General features: G+C 39.0%; 1 protein-coding gene across 1 annotated transcript in view; it reads right to left on the bottom strand.

The window, feature by feature from the left end:
* Window positions 1-779: 779 nt before the first annotated feature.
* Window positions 780-23,509, bottom strand: part of KIAA0319 (KIAA0319 ortholog) — a 32,500-nt gene continuing 9,770 nt past the window's right edge. The window contains exons 4-20 of the mRNA XM_058832443.1: window positions 21,079-21,177; window positions 20,309-20,406; window positions 19,837-19,924; window positions 19,217-19,309; window positions 18,471-18,603; window positions 16,477-16,705; window positions 14,038-14,161; window positions 12,559-12,691; window positions 11,503-11,651; window positions 9,475-9,626; window positions 8,269-8,407; window positions 6,933-7,092; window positions 5,524-5,666; window positions 4,442-4,564; window positions 3,402-3,492; window positions 1,806-1,897; window positions 780-958 (exon numbers count right to left, since the gene is read on the bottom strand). Of these exons, the coding sequence (XP_058688426.1) occupies window positions 780-958; window positions 1,806-1,897; window positions 3,402-3,492; window positions 4,442-4,564; window positions 5,524-5,666; window positions 6,933-7,092; window positions 8,269-8,407; window positions 9,475-9,626; window positions 11,503-11,651; window positions 12,559-12,691; window positions 14,038-14,161; window positions 16,477-16,705; window positions 18,471-18,603; window positions 19,217-19,309; window positions 19,837-19,924; window positions 20,309-20,406; window positions 21,079-21,177 (2,225 nt within the window). The remainder of the gene's footprint in view (window positions 959-1,805; window positions 1,898-3,401; window positions 3,493-4,441; window positions 4,565-5,523; window positions 5,667-6,932; window positions 7,093-8,268; window positions 8,408-9,474; window positions 9,627-11,502; window positions 11,652-12,558; window positions 12,692-14,037; window positions 14,162-16,476; window positions 16,706-18,470; window positions 18,604-19,216; window positions 19,310-19,836; window positions 19,925-20,308; window positions 20,407-21,078; window positions 21,178-23,509) is intronic.

Below are 23,509 nucleotides of genomic sequence, written 5' to 3'. Positions count from 1 at the left end.
TACAGTTTCCTGGATGGACATGGCAGAGCCAGAGCAACTTGATCATTACAGAAGCAACCTAAGGCTGGATTTCCCAGCAGACACCACACCTCCTAGTACAGGAGTGAGTACAGGGAACGTTGCATCCTACAGGACTCAAATATACCATGTTACATTACAGCTGATCCAGTGCAACTGCTCTAGTTGTTAACTTTCTCTGAAAACAAGAATGTTTTCACCCAATGAACACTACCCTAGAAAAGGAAGTCACAAAGTACTGTTGGATAAAGACAATGCGCTAAAAATGCTCTTTGTGTTTCCATCCTAAACTGAAAATTAAGATGGAGCCTGTGGCAACATATTGCTCTCTATAGTTGTAAGGAACTTCATCTATATTGGCTTTTTCTGTTGCAAATCATACCACTTCTCAAAGAGAGCATTAGGAGCACATATGAATCTGTAAGCCATTGTTAGTCACCAGAGCTTGTAGCAGAACAGCTCTGGCTACTCTTGTAGCATTGATATAGAAAAAAAGGCCTTCTGAAGTTCAAACATTCAGCACAGAACATGCAAGAAATAAGAGGTGCTTTTTCTTATTCCTATAATGGTGACAATAGGAGTTAGCTGACCATCCACCCTTTCTCCCTCCTTCTGCCTTCCCCTATCTGTGCTAAAAATTTACTCTTCAATCTGCAATTAGTTGATATTTGAGGATGATTTTGGTTCTGGAAAAACAGAGGTGGGCCAACATGTTTCAGATGTGTCTCACCAGTGTGTTCTGTGCTTTTACCCTCATTCAGTTATCTGTCTTTGGAGCTGTAGTTGAAGGAAACTCCATTTCTGAGGGACCCATTTATAAGTGTTCTAGAATTCTCTCTTTCAATCTTTTCTCTGCTGAAGATAGTGTCCTGATCACTGTCAAACTCTGACTCAGAGACCATCAGACTGGAGTTGTGTTCTGTACTTCTGTGTTTTATACCTGATAATAAAAAATAAAAACAAACTCATTAGAAAGGCTTGGGTTTTTAGTAACATATAACCATCTTCTCTCCTGCTGTGATATGAAGGGTAAGTGAAAACATTCTCTGCAGTGCAATGTAACAGCATACACCCATACAAAAACCGGCTTAAGAAGTATCATACACCATTTCAGATACTCTTATAACTTCATTGCAGGCCCATCAGTTTATGGCTCTGAAATGTGAATATATGTATTTAAATTTAAATGCAAACAACTAGATTATCTTAGTACACACCCATTGTATTTTCAATATCTTGAATCTGGAAATCAGTCTGTCCACTCAATGACCTTATTAACATGAGTGGCAATGAAGGGTCATAGTTTCTACACAAATATTATCTCTCTCTTTCTAGGACAGCAGCTTCTTAGAATGACTTTATTTCCTTGGATTCAAACATTTCCCCTGCTAAAAACTGAAAGTCAGGTAAATGAAAAGATACGTGAACAGCTGCTAAAATCTATTGATGTCTAACAGGGCACTGATGGGTCAGGAGGGAACTGCTGTGCAGCAACAGAAACAGCTACAAATTAAAGCATGTGCAGAGAAGGAAGGCTTACATGGTGAAAATCTGTGGGGCAATTAAATGTTCTAAATTAAGATAAACTCAGAAGCTCAAAGCAGAGGCTGTGCTCACGTCTTTATTAAAGAAATTAACTGATTCTCCCCCAACCACTTCATTGTCTATCTCTGCCATTCCCAAACTTGTAGGCCTGCTTCTGGGCTCCTCCTGCCTACAGGTATCAATTCAGACACACTGGCTGCACGCTTGGTGGGTGAGTTCCCAGGCTGCCATATAGCACGTACCGTATTTGGGCCGTAGCTCCATTCTCTCCTGTTCATCTATGTTATCTAGGATGGTATATTTTGTTTTCTTTCTAATCTTTGTTCTCTTCCTGCTAAAAGATAGTAACCAAAAAGACATTTAATTCTCATGTACACACATAAATCTTCCCCCCTTCCTTTCCATATACATACCCCAATACACAGAATGTCATTGTCACCTCCACTTAAAAATATTTCCAGTTTATACGTTAATAAGGCAGTACAATATGGACAAGACAGTATAGTTAATTTTCACTGATACAGAAAGATGAAGAAAGCAAGGCAGATTGATTTGCTCTCCTAAGCCACAGTTTGCTCAATTTCAACATAGTAACTACAAACACAGTAGATGAATATTCATGTGCCCCCACAGTTCACGTTGGAGAAGCTACCTTACTGTTCAGCCAGCATTACAGCAACAGCCAACCTTGGCCTCCCCTCCATGATCTTCTGTAGAATTCATCTGGCAACTCAAAGTTTTTAAAACCTCCAAATCTCCAGCCAAGTATTAAGTCTACAGTGTCTTTTCCATGTAGTTTCCACAAGGCAAAGGGAATCTCTCTCTGTGCTGTAATTCCCTCCTCTTTTTCACATGGACCTGTAGCAACCAGTCCTCATTCTCAGACACAAGCCATATGAGGACAAAGGACAGAAGCAGCTGAACTCATAAAAAATCCCTCAAATAATCATCCAATACACACAAGCCTCTGAGGCTCCATCCCACACTGTGGGAGTGGAATGGGACACACTTTACTATTTAAAGTTTTCTATTAACAGCACTGTTCCTTCAAGCATAAAAATAAAATTGGCATTGACTCCTACACATTCTTTATATACTGCAAAGACACCCTAGAAAAAGATGAAAATTCAGAAAGATTTTCATGTCATTTTATTTTTGCTAACACCTGAACAAGCTATCTATTTGCTGAGCTGTTTGAGCTTCAGCAAAAACATTTGCTCTAGTGACAGAACTTGTAGGGCTTGTCACTTGAAAGAGAATTTCTTATCAGCTCACTAGGGAAGACTGGAGGGGAGGCAGGGAAGGAAACAACATTCAGTAGTATGAATGCTCCTGTTTAAGGAAAGAGAAGGCAAGAAGTCTGCATAACTGAAATCACTAGAGTACTCCTTACCTATAAGCCACATGCAGTCTAGCTACCCACACTTCCTGTCCAAGGGTGAAACCAGACTGGAAGCAGATTCCTTTCCCATGGCCTAGAACATTCCTACATCAGTGACCTTCAGGGTGTGACTTTTTTTTCTTAGCATGCAGTACTTGCAGGACTCAGTAAGAGAATAAAGATATGCAGTATACTCTCAGCATTTTAACATTAATTATCACTTAATACAAAGGATACTGCAACATTAACTTTTTGGTTTTCATAACGCAGAACACAGACACACAAATGGACACTCCTTTTTTTTCAAAAGAAGTATGTATCTAAAAAAACAGCTACAGGAAGCTCCTCACATGTCCAGAATGAGCTCAGTAGTTTAGTGCTATGGACTGGACTAAAACATGGCGGTTGTGTGCAATTTTTGTGTATATCCCATCAAAAAGAAACACAAATAATGTACCTTTTACAGCAGCAGATGCAGAACCAGGCAAGCCCTACCATGACCACAATCAAAATAAAAACAGATACAGTCACATAGAGTATACTCCACTCTGAAAAAAGAAATACAACAGTGCTTTGTAAGGTCACATGAATAAAACAATTTTTAATACAACTCTATTAAAATAACCAGTCCTGAGGAATGGGGAGTGGCAACAGGAATGTAGGAAAACTAAGCACTAACATATTCTTAGATGAATTCCTAAAAATCTTTCAGCTTTAAGATTAGAAGTGCACATTAGAAAATATTCTTCCTCTCAAATACCTTTTACCATCCCAAGATATCTGAAAGCCTATGTGGGAATTGATAGTCCTGCAAAGGGTCATGGTTACCACCTCACTTATAATTCCCTAACTGAAACAGAGGTACTCTGGATCTGGCACTTTAGTAGTGCTTCAAAACAGGAGCTGATTAGAGGTAGAACCTTCTACCTGCACGTTCACATGTATAAATCCAGGGAAACAGGAAAGGATACAGAGAGATGTGCAATAATTTGAACTCCAATACATGTATGCTCACAGTTATCAGTGTTATTGGGTTCTAAAGGTCAGTATTGGTCACTGATGTTTTCTTTGCTTAGATCAGATCAACATCACTTCTGGCACTGAAGCATCAACCACCCACTCAGAGAAATTGAAATCGATGTCTCTTTTCCAACTTTGCAGTAGTCCTACTCAAAAGCTTTGCAAAGCCCATGTTATTGTACAACCCCTCCAACTGGCCCCAAATTGCTGCAAAATCTCCCTCTCATGACCACATTTTCACATTTTCTTCATCAAATAGTGATTTTCTTTAAAATTTAGGCTACTACTGTCAAGACATCATTTCAAGAAATTATTGAAATATCTTTCTATAGAAAGCTATTGTTGGGCTGGAAAACAGAGACTGTTTTGGTCTTCCCTCAGCATCTACCTCTCAAGTCTTCCCCATTCTGAGAACAAATAATCAACAGTCTCACATGACAGCAAGTTACTCTTGAAAGACACAGCACCCAAACTCACCACAATTACTCTCTCCATCATTTAGGTAACGATGAATCAGGTTTTCCATCCACAGCTGGTAGCAAATGCAGCGCTTTGTTATGGGGTCACAGTGCCCATGTCCAGAGCATTTCAAAAGACAGGCTAAGAACAGAACCAAACACTGGGTCAGTTGTGTAAATGGACAACTTGTCATACATCCTCTTAATTTTGGACTAGATTGGTGGCAAAGCATCTGGCTCATAACACTATGATATGTTTTGAAACTCACTTTCCATTGGGGCTATGTGTCAAATAGATCTATGGTCTAGTAGACTGCTGGCTATGAGGAGAAACAGTGTAATTAGAGTATATTTATAAAAAAACAACAACCTTTTCAACCAGTATATAAAGACAGAATTTCCTACACAATCAGTGACTATTTTATCACCAGGGCTTGCTTATTTTGTTTGTACTTGAATTACTGTGTCCTGATTTTAAATTTTGGAGAAGTCCTGTCTGAAGTACCTAAGGATTATAAAGGGTTGGCGCTGCTAGTGAAGCTTAAAATAAGCTTAGAAGTTCAAGCATCTTTTTGAGCAAAAGAAAGAGTTCATTATTGGAAACCCCAGTGGCCTGTGTACATTGCAAAGATTAGAAGACTAATGGGTAACACAGCAGTCACCCATTTTGCCTGATACAGGCAGACAAGAACAAGTTAGATTACAAGCCTATTTACTGACCTCTAAAAGCCCTGAAGGAAGCAGAGATCTGAAACATATCTACTTTATGGCTATAGTAAGTTTCACACATCTTCTAAGAAAAGGTAGTATGTAAAGTATCTTTATCCTCATTCCACAGGCTTTCCCAATGCAGACCAGATTAAGATGTGCCTTTGCCTGCTGATACAGATGATGCCTTTTAAGAGTAACTGGCAGCATTTTACCTATCACAAATCGTGAAGCATTTTAAATATTGTCTCCAACATCATCTTTTGTAAAGCTACACCCACCCAGCCCAGACACCAGATGGCAGACAGAAAGACTTCATGCAGTGTTTTCAGGTGCTGTGTTAGCCAAATGTCTGCAAAGTTCTGAGATGAGCAAGCACAATCCAAAACATACCAGCCGTGTCAACTCGCAGGACTTTAAAAAGCAAGAAGTCAGCCTTCTGTTTCAAAAGCTGCACATGGAGAGTCCGTGAGACATCTGATGCCTTGATCACTGTGGAAGGATGCCCGTTCTGTACGTAGAACACAACTGCGGTGCTACAGAAAGAACAGCTAAGGTCAGGATCTTTGTCACAGATAATTTTTGCCAGGCATTCAGCAATAAAGTTTAGGCTTTTTTGCTTCTAGAAAGCCAGTGTCACCACTGAGAAAGATTACTGAACTCTGTCTGTGGAGCAATCAACTGATCTTCATTCTGAACTGGGAGCATCAGCAGTTCTAGGGATTCTTGGTTTCACAGAAGACAGACGAGGATAACATGACTTTTGCTTTTCATTCATACATTTTCTTCCTCCACTCTCATATAGAGCCTGTCCCAAAACACTCTGAAGCAGTTTCACCAACTTTAGGAAACTGAATTTAATAGGAGAAAAAGCTCAGAAGCAAGGGATCCAGAGAACTTCATGTGGAAGCTGTTCTGCCCTGTCATCCACAACTTTTAAGTTGGGTGGTGTTGATCTCACCCTGTATCAGACACTTCAGGGAACATTTTAATTTAAAAAGCTGTGATTAAAAATATCATAACTATAAATAGTAGACTTTCCACACTATTTTTTTAAATTTTAAGAGGTTCCCGGAGAGTTAAACACCAAAATAGGTTTTAAATTACCAAGTAGTTGACAAGAAATAATTTAAAGCTAACTCATGTAAGCAGGTTCTACCAATCATGGTGAGAAGTTTCTCTGGGTACATACAGCCATCTCTAGGACTCTACATCAAGCAGAGGGAGTATTTCTCCTTTACAGTAAAATACTACATTTGAGAGAATCCACTGTGGAGCTTTCTGTGCAAAAAATGGATTTTCATCACAAGTTACCTGGGAAAATGTTTATGAAATATTAAGAATATCAAAACCATGGAGAAGAAGTAGAAAAAAAGGAGGAAATAAAATAGATTTGATTAAATAGAGCTGGGACCTTAATTTGAAATACAATACTTGCTTCACTGTGAGAAAGTCTGTTTATCTTGCTCCATCCAGCATTTGGAAAAAAATAACAGCACTGTATGGAACAAAGACACTGAAATATATATGCATGCACTTCTTTTAAAGGAAAAAGAAAAAAATCTGTACAGAAATAATGGGATTTCTTTTTTTTTTAAAAAAAAACCCTTCAGTTCTGAGCCTCCACAGAATTTACTTCAACAATTTTCTACCATGGAAGAAATTCACCTTTTAAAGTATATTCTGTTGAGAAGTGTAGCATTTTTTGATATCTTAGGAAATATTATTTTGCAACCAATTATGAGCTATGAGACAAGCAAAGAAATCACAAGTCTTTCTGGCACAGAAAGACATATTTGTACCTTATATCTGAGTAGGCTTGTATCTTCTGAACTTTGATATCTGAATCCAAAACATTCAGCAGTACAGCCAACTGTCTCACCAGAGTGTCCTTCTGCTGCTCACTTAGCTGTCCCACTCCAACCTGCAGAATCAGCTCCACCAGACCATTCCTTTTGGGATCTGACAGAAGAAGAACATGCTATTCATTCAGAACCTGGCAAATATTTCAGTACCAATATGCAGAGCTTGAAAGTATTCATTAATACTACAGTTTTCTGCACAAGACCCGTATCACTGATAAGCCAACTCTTTTGTGTTAGAGAAGTACTCAGCTTATTTTGTCACATTCTCTATGAAACAAACCTGGTGGGTCCTAAGATAGTAACCCACCTTATGAACAGAAATAAAGTACTTCAGGGTGCACTTTCAGCATTTACACATTTCCGTGCAGAAGAGCAATTTCTGCTCCCCCTCTAAATGCTGCCATCTTAAAGTCAGAGATAAGCACTAGATGAGTCCAATTACCAAGTTCCCTGCTAGTTATCTACTACTGAATACCACCCAGGAAAAGGGAGCCAAAGATGGACTTGTACTGTAGCATGCAAGACTGTGAGCAAGTCTACATGAGGATGGTAAATCTGAGAAATAACAGGTATGTTTACCCTGCCTGCCCTTACAAACTGAGGTTTCTGTTATATGGTGCTTGAACTTCTAGAGTGTCTTGCGAACAAAACAAACTTCACAGATCCCATGAGACTCATAATCTAATTACTATGACTACATTCAACAGTAAACTGAGGAACAGAAATAAAATCAGGGGTTGACAGACCCAAGATTTCAGACTTTTTTCCTGAGACTTCAACTTCCATCATTTACCTATTTCATCTGCATTTACAACCCCCTGAAATTCTTTTAGGATTTTTTTGGTCTTTCAGGATGAAAGAAGGAAAACAAACAAAGCCACACTTTTGACCATCAAACAGCAGCATTTTTACTTAAATTTGATGGTCAGCTCCCATCTCTTTCTATTGGCCAAACTAATTAACAACCAGAAAAAGAAACAAAAACCCTAAAATGAATGAGAAGCAACAAAAGCCTAATGAAAATATTAAGTAGTAAGTATAATTTTTATTTATTTATGATCCCAACTACAGCAACTGTAGTAGCTAAGAATCCTGATGTCACCTTTTAACACACTTGGGCCTAGTCACAGAACAGTAAGAAGGAAGAAAGAGAGAGACCTGTTTCCTCTGTGTTTTAACTTGAGAGATTCTCATCAACATCTGAATAAATAAGTGAAAAGGAGAACAAAGATGTGGTATTCACAACATGTCGATGACCTTTTAATTGTCATACCAGGCCGCACTTCAACAGTTGCTGAATCAACATCTGAGTCTCCCTTAGCATCTGTCACTTTCAAGTGGAAAATATAGGTTCCTTCCACAAGGTTAGTTAGCTGCAGTACTGCCTCGTGGTCTGAGCCATGGATCACATCCTGCAAAAACAAGGTCCAGAATAGTTACACCCTCAGAGAAAGATGCAGGTTTCATTATCAAGTAAGCTATATGGTATGATGCTGTGTTCTTGCTTTGACTTTTGGGACAAATGTGACCTACCTACAGTTTATAGCAGAGTAATGAAATTTGGAAGCTACAGTTAATGAGGATGTTTGCACGCTAGGATATTTTCATTAAAAAAAAACCCAAAAAGAGAAAGCTAACAATGTGAAGAACTCATCTTCTTGAAAATCCAAGAGAGTTACATTATTATTTCTCAATTTTATTCCAAAATCTTTAGTTCTGCTTTCTTAACTCCTAATTTTCTCTCCCTGGAGTTCGTGCATTTTCAACTATCAACTCTGCCAGCTATATTTAATCTAAACCTCTTCAATTCTTACACCCTCACACGAACTGCTTCTAGAAGTTTCTTTTTTAATGACTTTGCTTTTTCTCCTTTCCCAGTCCTTGCTGAATTACCACTATCTTCCTGAGACTAGAGCTGTCCACAACACTTTTTGCAAATAGGGGAAAAAAAATTAACCCAGTTCTATTAGCTGACAAGTAACTGAAGTTTATCCTCAGGTATCTCTGCTGTCTGCCCAAATCAGAGAGCAGAATGCACTGCCCTAATGCACCAGGTTAATCACCATTGTCTGCCAGAGAAGGTGCCCACACATGTAAAGCCAAACACAATTTTTACCTTAAACTTTAAGTTTTACCTCATATGCTACCAGGCAGGATTCCTTAATCTTTATTGGTACTTTTTCTCTCAGACACCTCCTCCTTTGGAATACCTGGATTTCAGATATTTTTTTTTTCTCAAACACATTAGCTTCATACTACCACCAATCACTCTGCATTGATGCAGTCCTTAGTTACTATATTCTCTAGCTGCACTGAAAATAACACCAGCCTCTTGAACCACAGCATTACAGAGAGCAGGGGAGACAAACCGGAAATAGGCACCACACCTGACAGCATCTTATGGGTCGTACCTGCTCTCCCTGCTGTGGTTCTGCAAATAACAAAAGCCAAATTTCATTACAACCTTCAAGGAACTTACTCCAGCTGCTGGGCTTTGACCATCCCGAATCCACAAATATGACACAATCCCCTGGTCATCAGCAGACCCTGAGCCATCCAAGGTAACAGAGTTGTTTGGAAGCACTAGAACATGCTTCCCACCAGCATGTGCCCGGGGTGGACTGTTGTTTTCTAGCAATAAAAATAGCAGAGAAGGATTTGCTTTCAAAACATGTGACATGCCATTGCCAATACACCCACACTACAATTCTTTACCTGATGATTAGAGACAATAACAACAGAACCTCATGTCAAAGTTCCAGGGAAGGGATGAGTGGGTATACAAAATCTGGCTCTGAGCATATTGCAGTAGAGGAGAAAGATCTTTTCAAAAAGCATTGTGGGATATTCTATTTACAGTCTTACAATAACTTAAGCATCAGATCTTCTCAGTCAAGCAAAAAGATTTTCTGCCTACTTAGAAACACAGCTCAGTGTGAGATCACTGTGCTGGGTCCTTTTCATCTGGAAAATTGCTTATGACCCAATAGTAGCTTATGCAAGATCTTGTATCTTCAAAATGCCTATACCTAGGTAAAATGCAGTCAGGAAACTTAAGAGTAAGTCTAATTCCCAAATGTTTTTTGCTCACTACTAGCAGTGAAACTAAGGCATGCATTAGGTGTATGGTGAAAAAAAGCCAAAGAAATATGAACGTGTTCTCTTTCCAGAAACCAGACATCACTGATTTTTTTCAGAACTAGTAAGTCAGGGCTCAAGGAAACTGTGGGGCTGAGTGAAATACCTCACTGGACACAAATAGTTGGACATAAATAATTCAGTCCTGGGTAGATCTCAAGGGAGTTGGCTGTAACAGCATAGGATTGTTGTCTTCCAAGTAAAACCAGACTAAACTTGGTTATTGGAAAACTGAGTATTTTCAGTATTAGTATTTTAGCAAACCTGCAACTGTAGACAGTACTGCGGCTACACTTCACAGCAAAACAAGACCATGGACATTTGGGCAGAGCTGTTGCCATGTATTTCTAACTCAACACTAACTGAAACTCTAAAACAGTTCAAGCAATGATGCACATGGGTAAAACAAAGTCCAGCTTCTTTTCCAAGATGCATGTGGGTCAGAGCAATCCCAAGTACAAGCTGGGCAGAGACTGGACTGGGAGAAGTCAGGATAATGCCACTAAGCCTTGAAGAGAAGGACTCGGGGTGTCAGTCAACAGACTGACAAGAAGCTCAGCACAACCCAGCAATGTGCACTTGCAGTGCAGAAATCCAACTGCATCCTGGACTTGCTGAAGTCAACACATCCCTGGAAGTGTCTAAGGCCAGACTGGATGGGGCTTTGAGCTACCCGGTCTAGTGGAAGATGTCCCAGCCTATGGCAGGAGGTTTGGAACAAGATGATTTTCAAGGTCCTTTCAAACCCAAACCAATTCTATGGTACAATGATTATCCCAAAGCCTCTTCCACAGCATGCACATTGGGAAAAATCCCAAAAAACCTAAAATACATTACAGCAACTGTTTCTCTGTATAATTAAAAAAAAAACAAACCCAAACAAACTCACCACAATAACACACTACCAAAATAAGAAAAAACAAACAAACAAACAAACAAACAACCCAAGTCTTTTAATACTAAATTTTTAAGTGGAACTTGGTTCACTGAGGTGTCACTTCTTGGATGCTACTTTAAAATCCACAGTAAATCTTCTTTTCTGCTCAAAGCTTAATTTCAAAAGTTAAAATAGAAACAATTCTTAATGATGTAGACATACAATTGTCAAAAATAGTATTTTGGACCATGTTTATTACAACTAATTTTGCATACATTGAACATTAAAACTGTTTGCATCAAATGAAATTAATTCTGCCAGTCACTCACAATACTACTTTACTACAAAAGAGCAGTTTCCTTAAACACATTTGAAATATGACCACAAATATGTTACATTTTTCTGTTCTGATTTTCTTCAATATTCTGTCCAGTTAAATGAATAAACTACCCAGTTGCCCACCATGCCCTAAGAAGCAGCAGCCAGGCTTACCTTCCTTCACAGTAATGGAGAGAACAGATGCACTGCTCAAGCCCTGCTGGTCTTTGACAGTCAGTCTGAAGTGATAGGTACCAACCTGGAGACCAGTCACAGTTGCTATTGCCTTGTCATCGTTTTCCATCTGTACAGAGCTTGGCCCACTGAAACAAAACATCTCACAAAAATAATCGCACCCAGCCAGCCAAAATGTGAGTTCAGCAGCATGACCCAGGCCTTTTTATTTTACGTGTTGTAGTTCTACTACTGCTATAAGCACTGATGGCTAAAGAACTGTCTGAGACATTAGTTTAGTTTAGAGGATTCATTAATGCCTTTTTCCAAGACATTCAAAGCACCCAGAGTAGAAAATACACCCCAGAAGTTCAACCTCACCATGGTTCTATTTCATGAGAGCGTGAAAATAGAGCTATAACTAATAGCTATTTCATGCAAATTATATTGCTCTAAGAGCCACTCACAACCTGTGAGGCTGCCAGCAGACCTCTTCCTGTACCAAGTACGACAGCTGCATGAGCTAAAATACCTTGTCCTTTTATTAAGGATCAGTTAGGTTTGCACATAAACATACAATTTGTAAGCTTTTGTAAAACATTTTCAATCATCATTCAAGAGTGATTTAGTCACCCATTACTGGAAGTTCAGGGCAAAGTGACTGACACTTTACTGTTCAACAAACAAGTGACTGAGAAACCCTAGTTCTAAGCACAAATGATAAAACTTTGTATATTACAGAATGGATACAACCCAAGCCTGCTACTTGCTTTTTAACAGAAAACACAGAGGTTCCTGTCATTTTCTCTTAATTTTATAAAAGTAGGCCTCAAAATGAAACATTGCAAAACATAGGCAGAGACTGCCTGAGCTTTTCAAGTTCAACCTAAAATTGCTATTTCTTATGCTATTGCTACCCAAGTGGGATTGTCCTGAAAGCAATTCTCAAACATAGTTCATGATTCATCATTCAACATGATTGGATAAGAGGCTATAGATCAATTTACTTCCACTTTGTTCTCTATTTTACTGAGGATTAGTAAAATCTCTGGATACCTGATATTTTCCCAGTGATAGAAGACAATGCCTTGGTCATCTCGGCTTTTGCTTCCATCCAGTGTAGTACTTTCTACTGGGAAGGTCAATTCTTTGTCAGGGCCAGCCACTGCTACTGGAGGACTGTTATTTTCTGCAAAATTAGTATTTAGTGTATGAAATTTTCTAGGTAGCCACTGTCAAGGCTTGCAATCACATTTTACACAGGGTATTTTAACAAAATTTTGATATATTGGCTCAAAAGTTACAAACCACAAGTATGACATGCCCAAGCCAGCAAGTGGGACAGGTCAGCTCTGCAGCAAGCAAAATTCCACAGCAAGTGGGATCCCAAATCCCAGCAAGTCCTTCCCTTCTTCATTGGCCTATCTAAAGCACACGCTCCCAAAAATCTTCCTGCATGCTCAATGCATTACATGAAATGTCACAAAACATGAGTGGTGGGGTATTCTCCTGGTTCCATCCCTTTCAAAACCTCCCACACAAATATAATTCTTTGCCCTCAGCCCTTTTGTCTGCTGGTCAAGGCCACTAAGTTAATGCCAGTTCTGAGCCTTTGAGAATCTAGTGCAGAAACATAACCTGTTACTGTCCTCACCCTCTTCTTTTGTGACATGGTAAAACTGGCAACACTACCATTTTCCTGGGTATTTATCTGCTCTTGGGCCTGACTTCAGCAATAGCATCTATCCAACTCCACACTATAATGGGTCTAAAAGGCACCACCACACACACACTTCCAATTCATGTTCTTGATTTCTGCAGTGAATGACTGCTGTAAAATTGCCCCAGAAGGGATCATCTACAAAAGATGTATATTAAGTGGCAACAGGAAGATAAAACATTTCCCCATGGTGGAATATGAGACCTGCACATGGGCAGAAAAGGCCACTGGGGATATAAAAGGTAAACATACTGTGAAAAAAAAAATAGCATTTAAAAAAAAAACCAAAAACCACACAAGGCCCAAATCATTTGGCTCCCAAACCTAAATAAACTTGTGAAAGATGCAGTTTTTGAAAAGTCCTTGGTTGACACTTTTTCCTAGGAAACACAAAGCAATTTGTTTGAGTGAATTCAAATCACACAAGGACTCTTGCAGGAGAATTGCAAAACAATAAGAAAACTGAGCAAAGCACTGATTGATACACTGAGCAGCTTTCAAAACAGACTTTGTAGGACATTAAACCCAAGAGCTACAATTTGGGTTTTAGAAGCACATTCAAACAGACCACTGTTGCCTTACATAACCAGGCTGGTGTGAACCCTCAGGATCACCACCTGGATTTTGTTTGATTTCACACTTAACTGCCTGCTTTGACAGAAAATGGAGGTGGACAAGTCCCTGATCCAGGGGTACCAGGCATTGGGGCTGCCATATCAGTGGTGCAATGCAAGGAGAGGGGGAGTTGGAGAATGGCTCCAAGGCCCCAGGCTGGGCCCACCCTGAGGGACCCAGCCGTGCCTGCACTGACTTACCAGGCTGCACAATCAGTGTGACCTCAGCTGTGGAGCGCTGCCGTGCAGAGTCTGTCACAGTCAGCTGGAACGTGTAATCTCCTTCCTGCATTGCAGAGAGCTGCAGGTACGGCGTCCGCACTCCCTTCGCAGCATCGGTAAGGACAGAGCACGAGACAAAACAGTTGTGAGTAATGAAAGGTCTTACAGACCAAATGCAAGGAAAAATAAAGGCTTAAAGTCATAAATACAGTGTTTGAGCAAGGAGTTAATGCACCTTTGCAGATAAAGATTTGATGCACAGAGGTAATGTGCTCACTATTGCAACTGTTCCTACCAACCCAGAGAAACAGGCAATAAATCCTAACTTCTTCTGTTGGTATAACCACTGCACCATTTCTACAGAACAATAATTGTGAAATACATGGAACACTACCATTCTCAATCAGGAAATTAAACACTGATGGAAATTCCTACAGCTTATCCCATTTCCTTAGGGATATTTTCAAAACAAGCACCATGACATCCTTTAGTACTTATAAAAACTGCTAAACACAAAACCAATCTTGACTTGAAACCAGACAAATAGGGTTATGGGAAAAAAAAACCCCCATATTAAACAAGAAAACTCTGTCAGGAGTTTACTCTTCCAGCAGCATTTACTGATACCTATAGAAGCTCATAAAATGACTGGGCCCAGCTATAGGTCCTTTTGCTAATAAAGTGAACATTTGTGGCATCTATCATTTGAGGAATGCCAAATCATAATGCAAATAGGTTTGGTGCTTTTTTTTTGCTTTTTTTTTTTTTTTTTAATAACGATGACAATAATAACAAAGAGACTTGATAGATGATTAACTAGCCAGCAGAAGTACTTGTTACACTGCACTCTAACAGTGGATATTATGTAATACACCAAAGACCAGCAATCCTCTGGAGTGTTTCAAAGAAGGGTTATGGAGATGGGTCAGAGGACTGGGGCACCACTCCATAAAAAGGCTGAGAAAGTTGGGGTAGTTCAGCCTGGAGAAAAGAAGGCTCTGGGGAGACCTCATTGCAGTCTTCCAGTACCTAAAGGAGGCTTATAAAATGAGGGAGAGGGACTTTTAATGATAATGACAAGACAAGAGGGAATAGTTTCAAAGTGAAAGAGGGCAGGCTTATGTTAGATATTAGAAGAAATTATTTACTCAGAAGGTGGTGAAGCACTGGCACAGGTTACCCAGAGAAGCTGTGGCTACTCCATCACTGGAATTGTTTAAGGCCAAATTGGATGGGGTCCTGAACAATCTGGTCTAGTGAGTGACATCCCTGCCCATGGCAAAGTGTCAAAACGAGATGATCTTCATTTCAACCCAAACCATTCTATGATTCTATGACCCTCAGCTTCAGGCACAGGAAAAAGATTACTAGTCTGTTGAAAAGAAACTGTAACATGCACTTGCATTTCCACATTAAATACCCAGTGAATCCACTGGATATTTTGAGCAGTCATTCCCTTCCTTCAGAAAGGTTGCTTTAATATTGAATAGCTCTCAAAAATTACAAGTTCAGTTTGCTTGGGTGCTTTTGGAAAGTTTTTGTCTTGGTAAATGATCAGAGAAAGTTATAATGGTACAAGTCCTTCCATCATTTTTACTTTCCTTTACAGTGTAGTTTTGCATTAATAATATTATTCTTTCCTAAATAGATCTACAGTGATCTATTTTCAGTTCTGAACGTCTAAAGCATTTGCCAACATGGTAGAAATCAAGACTCATAAAATATGGCTCCTGAGTTTCAGCTGGATTCATTACATTAATTATCTCAACCACCTACAGAGCTGTAAGAATCTCCAACCTACTGAATGCAAGTCTACTGAAAATATTTATTAGCTTCTCAGATTAAAAAAAAAAAAAAAATCCAAAACAACAGCAACACAAACCGTCATGAAAATAAGAGAATAAATTCTGTAAGCACTTGCTGGAAATACATGTTTTAGCGAGCATAAAAATCCATCACAGAGCATGGCATAAACACTGCCAAAAGATCTTGCCATCTTTCTCTCAGAAAATTAAGTTTCTATTTGAGTTCTACTCTCTCCAGGAGAAAGTATTTCAAGAAAATTCTGACTCGCCCTACATTCTCCTGTAAGGTCTTCAGCCTGTCCAGAGCCTCAGAAGATGGGAGCCTGTGAAACAGTCTCTAGGGTTCAGGATAGACAATGTGAACTTTAAGTCTTTCTAAACCACCAGGGAATAGGCAAGTTTGTTTGGCCCTAAAAAATAAAAAAAATGTGAAAAGGAATTAAAAGTAGTATCTAAAATAAGAGCTGAACACATGTGAGAGAAAAACAAAAAAAGAATAACATCACTCTAGATATTTCAGTGTTTCTGAGCACTTACTTAGATATGTGTCTGCTCATGTTAGAGGCAAAGATAAAAGAGATTTTAAATCCTGTGCTAGGAGAAATACACATACCTGCATTGCTACAACCTTGCCTTTGCTTTTGGGACTGAGTGACCACTCATAGCTGACAATTTCATGGTCATCACTGCTCTGGTTTCCATTCAGTGTGATGAAGTTCTGGGGCAAAGTGACTGCCTGATTCGGTCCTGCATTAGCAATAGGTGGGTAATCCACTGGCTTGTTGACAGTCAGAAATGCAATGGTGGAGTTGGCTGCTCCATCTGAATCAATCACGGTAAGTCTACAACAGGAAAAACAGTATCTCTTAAGATGAAGTTCTGCCAACTTCTAAATTGAAATAGTAATCTTTTTCTGGCACTTTTTCAAACACCACCTAAACAAAAACCACTGATTATATGAATTTCTGCTTCAGACACACATATCCCTCAACTAAGATAGGAAAGAAATTCAGAAAACTTTATAGACACAACTTTCAATCTTTAAGAAAAACCAAAAAAAGCCTAGTTATTTTGGATCCCAGATTAAACCCTTTCCCTGCTGTCAATGTCAACTTCACCATTCACTACAAACTCTTAAAAATGTATTCAGTAATAAACAGGGATTTTATTTATCACCTATAGTGAAACACCTAAAACTACTCTGGATGCTCAGAAGCTCTGCTTATAGAACAGCAGCAGATTCTCACTTCTTATTTCTTTGTGGCACACCATTATTAATTTTCATGGAGTTTAATATCAATGTCAAGTTACAAAACTAAAAATGTACAGGGTATTAAAACACCTCATCTTAAAATGAGAATACTGCAGGCACTTCAAAGGGATTAAAGCTTTCCAATTGCAGTGTGGTGACCAACTAATCTCTAATCCATCTCTGTTATGAAAACTGCATACAGCTGACCACACAGAAGGGAACCTCAGCAGGAGCAAAAGTAGTGCTTATTACCTCAGACATTAGGGAACACATATGTTTTCCAATGGGTGCACATCCATTGGAATGGATACACTTGGATGGAACTGGATACACCTGGAAGTGTATCAAGGACACTGGATTTTTTTGACCAGACAATTTCTTGCAATCTTCAAGACACTGCTCTACTGCTCAGGTAAACCACCCTCCCCCAAAGGGTGACTTCTGAACTGACTTCTGAATTCCCTAGGGTTTGGAACACACTTAGAAGCATTGCTTGTAAGCAACACACTGCCCTTTTTAACGTGGAAAAAAAATTGACACTCATTTCTACTACTGTCCAATATGGAATAATTCCAGTAAAAAATACAGAATTAAAGTAGAAGCTGTAAAAATTTGATGTAACTTATGTGAAGGACCACAGCTAATGTTTATGTATGCTGTGTTCAACAATCTGCTGATGCTACACTGATACGTAATATATTGACTGATAGGCAGCCCACTGGCAGCCAAAGAACCCAAGCTGGGCCAGTGGGGAGTCTGCCTCTGTATAGACTGGGTTTTAAATTAAACCATGTAGGAAAAGGACTGATTTTCACTAAAGCACCTTGAACCACAAACATTGCTTCCACTGTCTGGGCAACCCCCAGCTTCAGCAATGCATAAAGGGAGGAAACCTGTAGCAAGGCAAATGCTCTTATATAGAACAGAATGACTCTCAGTAAAATCAGTACATAATAATGTCTTGTAAGAATCAGTCTGCCAATATTATTCTGTCTGCCACCACCCTTCAGAGGATGACTTTCACAGCCTGACTCATAGCTTCACTCAGGGCACTAGCCAACTTCTAAGCTGCAAAAAAAAAAAAAAAATAGTCTGTCACAGTTGTTATTGCTGGAAGTGGGGACATATTTAATTTACAATACCTTATTTTCTGTAATTTAGTATTATAAAGGATCACTGAAAGCATTTTTTAATAAAACTACTCCATATGTTTCTCCACTGTGCAATATGAAGAGTAACAGTTTGAAGAAGAAAAAATAAGTTTTTTATTTGAGGAGATATACGTGAACACTGAAAAAACAAAACATTTAGCTGATATCACAGATAAGCCCCCAAGAAAATCATCATGCAGGTACCTGAAGGTGTAGTTTCCAGGAACAAGGTTAGACAAGTGCAAGACAGGTGTGTCAGCAGATGCCTTCTGCTCTCGCAGGGGACCTTTAATTTCCTCCCAGTGGTAACTCACTATCTTCACATCATCTGTACTTTCTACATTCATTAAAGAAAAACACATCAGTTTCTTGTAGCAATTGCTGGAATGAATATTTAAATCTTTCATATGCTCATCCATAACTGGTTTTCTAGAATTGCCTCTACAAGTATAGTTCAATAAGCTCAATGAACCACAGAGTCATACCAAGTTATCTTTGGTATGATTTATCTTAACAATTCTTCACACACATGAATTTAAAAAAAAAATATGTATCAGTCTCAGCCTCTGCACATTCTGATTTGTCTGCACTCAATAATTATGAATGTAATTACAACATCTCATCACACCCTATCTGATAACTCTCTACTATGGCCCCAGCTCTACTGGCACAGAGAATCTTCAGGCAGAACAGGACAGGAGCTGTAAGAGTGGATGCTAACTGGATGCTGCAGTCTGACACAATTCATCTCAATCTCCAAGTGCAAGGTTGTGTTTTATAATTTTTTAATTTATTTAAATTATTTATAAATGAAAAAATACTCCCAAAATAAACCATTATTCAGGGAACTTCTGAGAAGAATAAGAAATTTCACTAGTAATTGACAAACAATAATATTGTAACGGTGCATTAAAAATATAGGATATAAGCACAGGATGTCCAGTACATACGACTGCCATCGATGAAGGTAGAAGTTGTAGGCAAGGAAACTTCTTGCACTTTGGGTGAAGCAACAGCAACAGGTGGCTGGTTAATTCTGACTGCTGTGAGAAAGACAGAGGGGAAGAAAACAAGGGAAGAAAAAAATATTAGTGAAAGTCCAGGCAAAACTAATGTAAAGTCTACAGATCAATAGACCCCAGTGATTAAATCTAGGATACACAGCTTTGTAGCATCTACTGTCCTTTTTCGACAAGGCAAAGAAGAGGTTACTGATGAGCAGTGTGCTGACACAGCAGTGTTCCACTGCAGTCCTCCTAGGTGGTGTAATTCAGATCAGAGCTGTGCACTGTAACCTGCAGATAGAGCTGGATCAGCACATGACTGCTGTCCCTAGCTGGAGAACAGGACCAGGAGAGGCAGCATGATGATACCTCAGGCTTTGCCTGAGGAGGGGGAAAGACTAGAGAGCACTTAAACACAGTGAGAAAGACTCTAGCTCTATTTCCTTAAAACCCCTTATAGACACCCAGATATGAAACATGTTAGCATGACTGGACTGCCAGAGACTGTTTGTTAAGTATGCTGTACATGTGTTGAAGAAATGAATTATATCAGTCAACTGATTTACCTGGTTTGACCGTGACATTTACAAAACCTTCACCAAAGGCATTTTCACCAGAAACTGTCACTTTGAAGGCATAAAGTCCCACTGACAACTGAGACAAACACAGAACAAATAGGGTTATATGTTGAATTACAGAAAAGAAGTATGCTTAAACCTGACAATCATATCACAAAAGAATAAATCTGGACGTTTGAATCCTCAAACTACTTTTATAAACACAAACATAAAAGACCACTAGTTCACTGCCTGGAAATGGGGCATACGAAGCAAACACTGAGGAATTTTTACTCTATCTTAGAAAATTATTAGAGCACTCTAAGATACTGGCATAAATTTGGTGACACAAACAAGTGAAGAGACTCAGGATGGCTTGAAGCCATTTAAACTCCTTGAGTATAGGTGCCCTTCCCCATGGGTTACAATTCTGTGAAAGGACCACACAAACATAATGAGTCTGAGCTTACAGCTCACTTACATGAGAGAGCTTCAAAGTCTGGCTGTGCCTGTGCTCCATTTCCCCACTATAGTCAGCAGGGTGACTGATTAAGCTCCACTCATAGGTGTAGGCTGTTTCTAAGAGCAATAACACAGCATAAGAACAATCAGTTTTGTGTTCAAGATAAGCCCAGAAAACAAAGAACTCAAGGTCACCACTCATCAGATAAAATGCTACAATATGAAATCAGGACTGCTGCTGCTTAATCCTGTAAAATTAAGCAGTATGACCACATGTTAAACTCCCAGTGTGTTGCAACTTGGTAAAGCAGCAAGGATATAATGGACTTCACAAATAATAGACTTCACAAAAACCCACTTCATGTGAAGCCAACATACTTTACATAGCTACTTCTGAAATATCTTTTACTTGCTCCTGCAATTCAAAAGATGGCAGTTTTAAGGCAAATGCTGCATTCAAAGTCTACTTTCCTGCCTTCCCTGAGCTTTACAGCAAGATGCTAAAAACTAGGCTACATCATCTTTTGTCAAAAATTACACTTTCTATTGAACCATCTGGTTAATGAGTTCAGGTTCTGAAAGTAAAAGCCACTTAAAAAAAATCCTCTTTAAAAATCCAATGAACAAAATCCTTTCTGCAGTTAGAGCCACAAATGAGGCAGTATTATAAATGAAAAAAAATGTTGTATCCCAAGTGGTGGACAGACAAATTCACATAACTCAGAACTTGTCTGCATTTACAAGTTGGTAGTGTGTGCATCTCCTTGTGTACCAAGGCATTGAACTCACCTGTAGATGGTGGTGGGACAGCAAAGGCATTCAGTTCAACCTCGTCTTTGGGTAACATCACTTGTATGTTATTTCCAGCAGACACAGTAAGTTCTTTAACTGCATATAAGACAGGATGAGTAAACTATGTTATAACAGACTGAACTGATATAAATTTAGTATCTTCTAATATTATTTGCAATGGATTAAGTAAAATTTGACAAGTACTCTACTGAGAACAGGCAATGATAATTAAAAAATTCCTTGATACAGTATAAAATAATGATCTATTTAATCATGACTGTGATTCCCTCACTTTTTAACAAAGTTTTTCTCTTTTTCAACTATGAAGTGACATTTTCCCTTTTTCTGTTTCAGAGAAAAGCATTCTCATTATTCCTTCATATCAGAGGTAACAACACTCTGCATAAAGAGTTATGTATTTTTCTCAGTATCTGGAAGTGCAGGAATTAAAAAAAGACAATTTCAGAAGACAAAAAAGCATAGTAGAACTTTATTTCACCCTTTCTTTCACCGAGAAGTACTACTTCTATGTTTGTGTGGCACTTGTAAGGCAGGTTCCAATGTCCATCTTGTGTTCCTTTTAAAAAATCCACTTGCATAGCAGGGCAAATAGTTATTTCTTATCTGAACTGCCCATTCAATCCACTTGCTATCCAGTCCTTGTCTGTGAAAACTTTTCTCTTTCAAAAAATGCCAAAGTACACAAAAACAGCCCCTAGCAGAAACATACCAAAACAAAACTTAGGGAAAGTTCCTTTAGTCCTGTATTTCAAGTCTTTTAAATATCTTGCTTTTAATATTGGGGAACCACAGAAAAAAAGTTCTCTGAAGGCAGAATTTGCTAGTGTCTGAATGTCCAACTTACAAATGCAGAAGAGATGCCAAAGAAGCCACTCAGCAGTGGAAGCTGATGGGTCTAAAAATGGATGAAGACACTGACAGCACACTTTCTGTCACTGCTACTCAAATTCACCCAAGGTTTCACAGTTGATCGTGGAAGTTGCCCTGGACACCTGTGGAGCAAAGGCTTGCACTTGGACCTTCACATGAGAGGATAATAAAATGTCTAGAAGAGGATGATGTGTCATGGGGTTACTTTACCTTTAAGAAAGTTAAAGTTGCTGGGGACTGCCAGGAGTCTTTTCTCCTGACCAATTATCGGTCATTGCTGAGAACTGACAGCAGTTTTAGCCATTGAAAAGTAGAATCAACTTGTGAACCCCACCTTAAAGTGTACAACCAGAAGTCTGTGGTTCTCTTTGTTTTCTGACTGTGAAAGGTGGTAGAGCTTCGGCTTCTTGCTCTGCCTGGCCACGTGTGGCCGGGCTGGGCCCGCCGCGTCTCTCGTCTCCCGTCCGGGAGATGGGGCCTGCGGGAGCTTGCTCCGAGCCAAGCTGGGCCAGGCCGGTTCCTGGCTTGGCTGCAGGTTTTACCGTGATGGAATTTACCAGAAAACTGTCGAGTAAAGAAGGAGAAGAGCTCTAAGCCTGCTGCAAGCAGAGACAGTGACCATGCTCTCCAGAGCAGCTATGAGGAACTTTCCATCGCAGACAGCTCCAGCTCCTGTTCAGCAGAGATCACCGAACCATCTACAAAAGCTTGGGCAAGATTTTAACTCTTTCTTATCCAGATGAGACTTGCGGATTAATCTTTTTATCCAGAAAGAGAAAAGGAGAGTGATCAACATGAAAAGAGACTTTATAAACTACTAGTGGCAAGAAAGAAAAGAAACTTCAAGAAAGGTAGAGAATTAAGAAGATGCTTTAATTAAGCTGAAATATCTTTCTGTTAAAATTATGGGGATGGACAATGAAGTCCTGAAAAGAACTCCTTTAATTCATGATAGAGTATGGGGAGGAATAGAGTGTTCAAAGTGTAAATTTGAGAAAAAGTAGAGTAATTGTGGTATAGTGAAGTGCTGAGAGATTTGAAGCCTTGAGAGGCAATGAGAAAACTGTTTTCTAGTGAAGCTCACAGAAACAGATGAAGAATACTTTTTGCCTTTGAATAACTTATCCTTAAAATGCTATCCCCAAACTAATGACCTATAACACATTTCAGAGTGATGTGAAATAGGAGGAGTGAGCTTTGATAACAGCAGCTCTGAGCAGCTGATATCAGAAAAACAAGAAACTATAACAAAAATAGTTTTCTTGTGAAAAACCCCATAAATTAACAGAAAGGAACTTCTGTTTCTTTACAGAAACTGATATAAAGACTGTAGAAAGAATTGAGATTATTTAAACCATCAAAATTATAAAGTTGTTGTCTCTGTTATCATGTGAACAAAAGAATAGTGGGCAGTGAGAAATGAAAAGGTTTTTCTAAAAGTTTATTCTGGTGTTCTTATTCTTGTAGTTTGTCAATAAACTTTCTTTACTCCTTTTAAGTTTTATGCCTGGTTTGCTCTTATTTTAATCCATATCTC

The sequence above is a fragment of the Poecile atricapillus genome, chromosome 2 (genome assembly GCF_030490865.1).
Source record: "Poecile atricapillus isolate bPoeAtr1 chromosome 2, bPoeAtr1.hap1, whole genome shotgun sequence".
Lineage (NCBI taxonomy): Eukaryota > Metazoa > Chordata > Aves > Passeriformes > Paridae > Poecile > Poecile atricapillus.
The sequence above is the reverse complement of the archived record's forward strand: the minus strand, read 5'-3'. Positions and strand labels throughout refer to the sequence as shown.